Raw genomic sequence first — 9,281 nt, forward strand, 5'->3', positions numbered from 1 at the left:
ATGGACTTCCTTCCCAGATTACTCAAAGAGACTTTCTGCTGCTTGAAAGGAAAATGGGGACAGGGCAACAATGAATCAGGACATTAACTCCAGAATTTTGGAAAACTGCTTGTTGAAGAGTGAAACGCTAACAGGTTCTTGTATACACGCTGTGACTTTTTCTAAATTGAAGCGGAAATATAATTTTCTCGGTAAGATCAGTGGTCTACTTCAGCTGGAATCTACACTGGTCTAGAGATGACTGGAGCCCTGCAGACTGGACTCATACTCTTCTCATGTGTGGTAATAACCATTATATACTACAACATATATAAAGAGCCATGCAAATAGTTTATTTTGTTATTTGTATTAAGATTGCATTGTTTTATTGGAAAATACTAATCAGTATATTAAGTTCAAAATTCATAACGATGACTGTGTTTTCAAAAACACACATGAAGCCTTTCTATATTCAAATGGCAGATACACTCCACCGTGTGCATGCTGCTTCCATACGAATGCTGCAAAGCAACTGCTGAAATAAAATGTACTTTGACTTTTTCTCTTGTAGGTGGTATGTGGGAGTGAGCCAACACATGCTGGGCCAGACAGGGTGGGGGAGTCACATGGTGAGGCTGTTAATCACTTGGAGTGACCAACAATTCCATTTATAGTACTGACTCCTCGATCCATTTACAAATAATAATATAATAGCTTTTTGATTGATGCCTTACTATTTTTCATTCGTACTTGTTGTGATTGGTTTCTGTGTCTGACTCTCCAGGAAAATCCAGACTGGTCCATCTGACTTCTCACTGGGCCTTCCAGCTGGCTAATGACTCTCTGGCCTTCTCCCGGGCCGACAGATTCTGCAGAGGCCACTTCAGCTCCCTTGCCGCCCTCGAACAGGCAGAGGACCAGGAGGGAGTCTTGGAGCTGCTTCGGCAGGCTGGGCACCGTTCACCAATCTGGGTCCGGGATCCCAGCAAAGCAACCTCTAGGGCTGTGGCCCTCTCCAAACAGTGTGAGTGCAACCAGTAGACCTTCCAACATGTTTGCAAGTAAAGAAATACTGAACGCTTTGATCACTGACCACTGCATCTGCTTTCCTTTAGATGTACAGTTTTCAGCTCTAAACTTCCCAAAGGAATCCTGTGAGGGCTTTGCTCGGGTCAACATGTCCTTTCCCACTCTGTCGTCCGTCAGTGTGTGTGTTCGGGTTCAGTGGAATCCAGAGTGGAATGAGGTGTCCACCATCTTCTCCTACGCTGCACCTGTCTTTACCAATGAGTTCCAGCTAAGAGGCCAAGTGGATGTGCAGGGACGCATCCTCCTTGCGCTCATCATCCACGGGAAGCATCTGCCGTACAAGGCGTCCTTCCCCAACGATGGAGCTTGGCATCACATATGTGTCACGTGGCTCCGGAGCAGTGGCCACTGGGCTATCTATGTGGATGGGGACCGAAAGGACATGGGCTCAGGCACAGACTCTTCCAGGAATATCTATGGGGATGGGATATTTATACTGGGTCAGGACCAAGATTCATTTGGAGGGAATTTCACAGAGCCTTTTTTTGGAAATATCACTGACCTTAATGTTTGGAATATGTCTCTGGAAACAAGGCATGTCCAAGCTCTCAACGCATGTTCACCCATAAGCCAGGAGCTGCTCTTCAGTTGGAATCTGGCCGACCTAAGCAGCCACCCAATGGTCAAAGAGGTCCAGGTCCTTCTTTTTTGCCGGGGTAAGATCACATTCTGTATATTCTGAGTCCCTCCGTGTCTGATTAAACAGTGATGTCGGGAGAATTTCAATGCATATTCGTTTTTGCGCCAAAACGCCACACAAATTCTTTGCCTCAAGTTGAAATAATGAATCTGGTGCACGTACGCGAATGGAGCAAATATCTATAAATCTGCCTCTTTCACGTGCCGTCATGTGTGTCTATTCGAGTCTCTGCATTGAGCTTGTATGTTATCACGTTGGTGTGAACGCACCATGATGCGTTCACACCAAAAGCTTCACTCGCGTGAGTTTAATCGCTCGACTTTATGTGGTTTATTCGCGTCATTGCCGCTGCCCTGATGAAATGTGCGTTGTTCGCAACCATTCACGTCTGTGCATTGACGTTGCATGTAGTCGACTCACGCGAAAGATTCTCAATGCTGTTGCTGTGAACGCAGAATAAGAAGTCAGCTATTTCCAGAAGAGATATTGGGTTGAAGCATGTGTTTTACGAGATTCAAACTGGTCTTTTGGTTAAAAGTCCTGTGTTTGTTGGATACCAAAATGTTGCCTTTCTGTACATCCTGTCATGCTTCTGGCTGCGTGCAGCTCTGAGTGCTCCTGGAGAGCAGGTACAACAGTAAAGCGGGACAAAAGTAATCAGCAATTTTATCAGAGTCGATAGGAGTCCAATACAGCAAATAAAACCTCTTATTATCAATAAAAGCTCAATCTTACGGACACTTGAGCAAATTACTATCTCCTAATTACAAGAAAAGATCACATATTTATGACTTCCCGGGTATAACTCCGGTATAAAACTCAAATGATGCCTCTTTGTAACCGTAGTAAGGTGGACAGTGAACTCTCATCAAAAGGCGTGAGACATTCAGGGACCGTCTACAAAGTGCAATATTCAGCCACTCCATTGTCCTGCAGTGTGGCGCCACCAAAAGCACTTCTACATCCACTCCTCTCCTCCGGGTCATACTACATCACTTATGTTTTGCTATTTTAGTATATTTCTATTGGGAAAATGTTCAATAACTTCACTGTTGTGCTGTGTAGTGTCACCAAACTGACTTCAGGCCTCAATCCGCTCCTCGTAGTAAGACTGCAATGTTTATTTTGGGAGAAAAGAATGTAGGGGATGGAGGGATGGAGGGGATTCCCACAGCTCCGGCAGTGCGGGGGAAGAACAGAACTCCATGCAGTGGTGAACAATAACTCCCCCACTGTCTGAGTTTCCTCTTAAAGGACCCATGCGTCAGGGTGTTGGTCCCAAAAAACATTCACTTGTTCTTCGACGTTCCTAAATGTCTTTTTTTTTTTAATCAAATCTGATTTGCCTGATCCCTTGTGTGTGTGTGTGTGTGTGTGTGTGTGTGTGTGTGTGTGTGTGTGTGTGTGTGTGTGTGTGTGTGTGTGTGTGTGTGTGTGTGCAGCAGTGCACCAGCAGATGGCGCTGCAGGGCTGCAGGACGCTGCAGCTCAGGTCCGATCAGCTCCTGTCCGGCTCCACCGGCTGCTCCGACCCGCTGATGTTCATCTGCAGGAGCAGGAAAGGTGAGCCTCACTCTGTGCAAGTCATATATATATATAACATATAACATAACATAACATAACAACGTAAACTGGCCATCTGAAATGTTGAACAGGGAGTTCATGACGTGAAGTATTCAATAAGTTGTTTCGATTAGAGGTCCAACTCTCAAGTGAAAGGCAAAGAGGATCTCATGTTTGCTGCATCTGAATGATCATATCTGAGTCTTAAATGAGGGAAATCCCCCGCTTGACGAGGAGATCAGAGGTCCGGCTCTGCTGGGAGTTCAGTGTTTTATTCTGGAGCCGTCAGCAGCTGAAGGATGCGTTGTGTGAGCAGCAGCGCATCCTGCCATGACATCATCACTGCTGTGTTGTTTCTGGCGCAGAGCGATACCTGAAGATGAAGCAGATGACTGAGGCCCAGACCTCGCAGCCCACGGCCTTCATGAAGCATCTGATGAAGCTCTCCAACAGAACCCAGGTACCCTGAGACCGTGTTCTGGAGCCTTCAGAGTGGAGAACCACACCTTTGATAGAGAACCGTCTGGACCTGCTCTGGAGGAAAAGAGTCTCCAGAAAACTTCAGTTTGATTTGACGCAGGGGCCTGTGGGGTGCAGGGCCCTGTGGGGTGCAGGTGGAGGGGCCTGTGGGGTGCAGGGCCTGTGGGGTGCAGGTGGAGGGGCCTGTGGGGTGCAGGTGGAGGGGCCTGTGGGGTGCAGGGCCTGTGGGGTGCAGGTGGAGGGGCCTGTGGGGTGCAGGGCCCTGTGGGGTGCAGGTGGAGGGGCCTGTGGGGTGCAGGGCCTGTGGGGTGCAGGTGGAGGGGCCTGTGGGGTGCAGGTGGAGGGGCCTGTGGGGTGCAGGGCCTGTGGGGTGCAGGTGGAGGGGCCTGTGGGGTGCAGGTGGAGGGGCCTGTGGGGTGCAGGGCCCCTCCTCGACGTGGTGCACAGAGAACTGGCCCTGGCTAATGATTCAGAATGCTCCCTGATGTATACGCCCACATGTGTTCAGATAAGTCACATGGGTGATGGTCATGATGTCATTATTATTAAAAAGGAAACCCGTCTCCCTCATGGTTTTCCTTCCTTTCATTTTTTTGTAAAATAATCTGAAGCAATCTAGAACTAAATTATATGCTTATTCTACATAAACTATAATCAGTGAACTATAAAGCTGTGTGTGTCTGTGTGTGTGTGTGTGTGTGTGTGTGTGTGTGTGTGTGTGTGTGTGTGTGTGTGTGTGTGTGTGTGTCTGTGTGTGTGTGTGTGTGTGTGTGTGTGTGTGTGTGTCTGTGTGTCTGTGTGTGTGTCTGTGTGTCTGTGTGTGTGTGTGTGTGTGTGTGTGTGTCTGTGTGTGTGTGTGTGTGTGTGTGTCTGTGTGTCTGTGTGTGTGTGTGTGTGTGTGTGTGTGTGTGTCATAACTCACCCATCATAATAGAATGCACTGCTACCTTATGCCACTGTGTATTCTGTGCTCATGTTCATAGTTAATTGTCATGCCAAATGATTCTTAACTAAAGATGTTAATGAACAGGAGTGTTACCTAAATGTGTCATCATGTATTGTGACGTTCTAAAGTAATCGTCTCGAGTCCCCACCAGTACTGAAGAAGTATAAGTAAACAGATATGTGTTTTAATAAGCTGCATGCAGCATGTGAGAGATCCAGTCCAAGATGACAACATGGAGTCCTGTATCTCTGTTGACCCGCGTCTCGGTCTCCAGGCGGTCCTGGTTCTGCCGGGCAGCCTGGCCGAGGCCTCCGCCCTGCTGGACGTCTCTGCCCGGGCCCTGGGGGCCCCCCAGCGGGAGGCCCTGCAGCCAGCAGACATGGTGTCCATCATCCAGCTGCTGTCTCTGGCCGCCGACGTCCCGGCCCAGCCGGGCCCCGAAACCACCGACCCCAGCCGGGACCCGGTCCAGGAGCTCAGCCGGCACTTCGTCAGTGTGGCCGACTGCGTTATCAGTGAGGACAACGCCCTCCAGTGGCAGGCCATCAGAGAGGTAAGGGGCCGGTCTCTAGCGCTGCGGCATGCGGCTCCTAGCTGTGGACTGTTTACATAGAGAACATCATGTTTAAGATCTGCTGGTGAATAGCAGAACATATTTTACAGCCCTGACCCAGTCGTTGCCTTAAAGCAGCGGTTCCCAAACTTTTTAGGCCACGCACCCCCTTCTACATCCCGACCGGGTTCAGGCACCCCCAATCCCCCACACCTTAAAAAAAAAACGCAACAGAGCCTATTTATAGCTACATAAAATCGGACCAATGAGAGAACTGTTTGCTCGCGCGTGGCGTTTGTTACTAGATTTAGTCCGCTGTATACATGTCAGTTACACAAGGCGTCACTTTTAAAGAGCAATAAGGATGGCGAGGACACACACACACAGGCTCAGAGGCAGAGTGCATTTCACATGTATTTACTTAAACACAGTAACCACGTAAAGAACAAAGAGTGGCACATAGGCTCAGAAACAGATATAAATAAAAAAGAGGCTCCAGGGGTGCTTGCACCACACTTTGGGAATCCCTGGTGTAGACCCAACACATGGATGAGACTGCAATTGTTTTGGGCTGTTTTGTAACTCTTCCAATTTTGATCTAAAAATGTAAGGGGCTTCTGACTTGCACTGGCATGCTGGTGTTCAGGTGGCGGCGCAAATAAGAGTCTTCAGACAGCTGTTAGCCAGAACCTCACTGCACAACACGCACTGTGGCTTCGGGCAATCTGCATTCCAATCCAAGTGAAGCCCAGACCCAGAGAATTGTCATCATATTTCCTCTTTTCTTCCCAGTCTGACGCTCACTCTCGTCTCCTCTTTCTTCACCTTGACTCCGCGATGGGTCTCTGTGCTCCCGGTTTGTCTGATATCTCTTCCTCCTTCTCGGTCTCCTCTTCCTCCGACTCCCGGTCGGTTTCTTCTCCCGGTCTCTCCCCAGCACCTCTCTGTTTCTCTCCCTCCGGTTCCTCCCTCTCTCTCTGTCCCTCTCCTCTTTTATTACTGATAGCTTCAGATGTCCCACCTGACAGCTTCCTGATTTCAGCCACTTTAACATGTTTTCATGGATGTTGCTGAATGAATGAAATGACGCTAGGTGCACAAGCTAGGCTAGCTAGTGTGTAGTAAAAGACAGTCTGGCGGCCGGACCGAAAGTGCATCTATTTATTAAATTGTACGTTTTTAATTTTCAATTTAAATCTTACAAAGGGAATTTTTATAATTAAAAAATCCTACTTAATTTTTTTTTATTATGTTTAATATTAATTATTACACCATAAGACCACCATTACATTTTTCCTCTCGCGCACCCCCTAGAGGCAGCTCCACACCACACTTTGGGAATCCCTGCCTTAAAGGACGTGTAGCACCCAATACATTTTCTAAATGTTGATTTTACTTATTTATTTTGCACAATTTAAACAATAAAATAAAAATCACAACTGAATATCACAGAGCAGGAAGAGACTAAAAGCCAGCTGGGCTTATTTGAAGGCTCCGCCTATATAATATTTAAAATGTTACAAAATTACAAACATAAAATGAAATATACATAAGACAGACAACAAAAGAAAAAGAAAGACAGAAAAATAATGTGATTATGCCGAGTCTGTGCGTGCATGTGTGTATGTGAGCGTGAGTGTGTGTGTGTGTGTGTGAGCGTGAGTGTGTGTGTGTGTGCATGTGCTTGAGTGTGCATGTGTGAGCATGAGCGTGCGTGTGTGTGTGTGTGTGAGTGTGTGCTTGTGCTTGTGTGTGCTTGTGTGCGCGTGCAAGCGTGTGTGTGTGTGTGTGCGTGCGTGTGTGTGAGCGTGAGCGTGCGTGCACGCAAGCGTGTGTGTGAGTGTGTGCGTGCGTGTGTGTGAGCGTGAGCGTGCGTGCACGCAAGCGTGTGTGTGAGTGTGTGTGCATGTGCGTGTGTGTGTGCGTGAGTGTGCATGTGTGAGCATGACCGTGCGTGTGTGTGTGTGCGTGCGTGTGTGAGTGTGTGCTTGTGCTTGTGTGTGTGCGTGCGTGTGTGAGCGTGTGTGCATGCGAGCGTGTGTGTGTGTGCATGTGAGTGCGTGTGCGAGCGTGTGTGTGCGTGTGCGTGTGAGTGCGTGTGCGTGTGCGTGTGCAAGTGTGTGTGTGCGTGCGTGCGCGTGTGTGTGCGTGTGAGTGCGTGTGCGTGTGCAAGTGTGTGTGTGCGTGCGTGTGAGTGCGTGTGCAAGCGTGTGTGTGCGTGCGTGTGTGAGTGTGTGCTTGTGCTTGTGTGTGCGTGCGTGTGTGAGCGTGTGTGCATGCGAGCGTGTGTGTGTGTGCATGTGAGTGCGTGTGCGAGCGTGTGTGTGCGTGTGCGTGTGATTGCGTGTGCGTGTGCGTGTGCAAGTGTGTGTGTGCGTGCGTGCGCGTGTGTGTGCGTGTGAGTGCGTGTGCAAGCGTGTGTTTGCGTGCGTGTGTGTGTGTGAGTGCGTGTGCAAGCGTGTGTGTGCGTGCGTGTGTGTGCATGTGAGTGCGTGTGTGAGCGTGTGTGTGCGTGTGTGAGCGTGTGTGTGCGTGTGAGTGCGTGTGTGAGCGTGTGTGTGCATGCGTGTGTGTGTGTGTGCGTGTGAGTGCGGGTGCAAGCGTGTGTGTGCATGCGTGTGTGTGTGTGCGAGCATGTGTGTGTGTGTGCGAGCATGTGTGTGCGTGCGTGTGTGTGTGTGTGTGTGCGAGCATGTGTGTGTGTGCGTGCGTGTGTGTGTGTGTGCGAGCATGTGTGTGCGTGCGTGTGTGTGTGTGCGAGCATGTGTGTGCGTGCGTGTGTGTGTGTGCGAGCATGTGTGTGCGTGCGTGTGTGTGTGAAAGTCAGCATGTCTTGTGTGTGATCAGGATCAATATCAGAATAAGAATCAGAAACCGTTCATTTGCCAGGAATGTTTACATAAACAAGGATTTCTTCTTAGCTGAAGGTGCAGACATTAGACACGAGACGTTAGACGAGACAAACAACAAGCAACAACAACAGGCAATGATATTAAATCAAGTATAAGGGCTCAGACAAGCGGATAACATTAATGTAAGTTCATGTTAGTAACATGTGTGTTTAAGTTAAGGGTCTGGATTAAACCTCTGTAGCATTTCATAAGCAATGGTAATAAACATGTAGATATAACAGCTGAAAGAAGAAAGACATGAACACTAATACATAAACACGTGTAATACGGTTGTGTCAGACACCTGTCACTGGTTCCATGTTTCCTTCCTGTAGAGTTTTAAATGTGGTACGTTGTTATCAGTGTTGGGGTAGTTACTCAGAAAAAGTAACTAGTTAATAGTTACTTCTGAAAATTGTAACTAGATTACTTTACTAGTTACTGCATTTGAAAAGTAACTTCACTACTAGTTACTTTACTTTCCATTTTTTTAAGCAAATGTCCAAATGAACTGCAAAGATACCTGGACAAACATCATGGCCCCTTCATCACTTTATTTTCAATAATAATTTATTATTATTAATTAATATCATTTCCAATAATAATAATCGCGCGAGTCACACGACACTTCCTGCATGAACAATCTACCGTAAACGTCGGGTTACGAGCCGCTACTACCTTCGGTCAGAGTCCCCGTTAGCTCCCCGCTGTAGCCGGCTGGGGCTCCTGCTAGCGCTCCATCACTTCCCCGCTAACTTCCGATAGCTCTCCGTTAACTTCCGCTAGCTCCCCGAAAACCACCGAAGGTAGCGGGACCAGGCTCGACACCCGACTTGGGCAGAGGGGTCGCGGGCAGTAGCAGCAGCAGCAGCAGCGCTAGCTAGCAGCTTGTTGCTATTGTTCATGCAGGAAGTGTCGCCACTAAAAGAGAACTTTTCGGACTGGTAGAAATGTCTTGGGTAGCGCAGGAAAGCGCGTTCCTGAGGTCTAGTAAAGTAGTGTAGTTACCAATATTTTAAGTGTAATGCGCTACTTTACTTTGTTACCTATAATAGTAATATCGTTACTGTAATCCGTTACTTTGTAACTCGTTACCCCAACACTGGTTGTTATCTGGTTTAGATGCTGAAGACTCAATCTC

General features: G+C 48.0%; 1 protein-coding gene across 1 annotated transcript in view; it reads left to right on the plus strand.

The window, feature by feature from the left end:
- Nucleotides 1–237: 237 nt before the first annotated feature.
- adgrd2 (adhesion G protein-coupled receptor D2) overlaps nt 238–9,281 on the plus strand; it is a gene marked incomplete at its 5' end in the record, with an annotated part of 41,503 nt that continues 32,459 nt past the window's right edge. The window contains 7 exons of the mRNA XM_079222998.1: nt 238–282; nt 551–608; nt 764–1,003; nt 1,095–1,724; nt 3,151–3,270; nt 3,636–3,730; nt 4,971–5,249. Of these exons, the coding sequence (XP_079079124.1) occupies nt 238–282; nt 551–608; nt 764–1,003; nt 1,095–1,724; nt 3,151–3,270; nt 3,636–3,730; nt 4,971–5,249 (1,467 nt within the window). The remainder of the gene's footprint in view (nt 283–550; nt 609–763; nt 1,004–1,094; nt 1,725–3,150; nt 3,271–3,635; nt 3,731–4,970; nt 5,250–9,281) is intronic.

This window comes from Taurulus bubalis (genome assembly GCF_910589615.1).
Source record: "Taurulus bubalis genome assembly, chromosome: 8".
NCBI lineage: Eukaryota > Metazoa > Chordata > Actinopteri > Perciformes > Cottidae > Taurulus > Taurulus bubalis.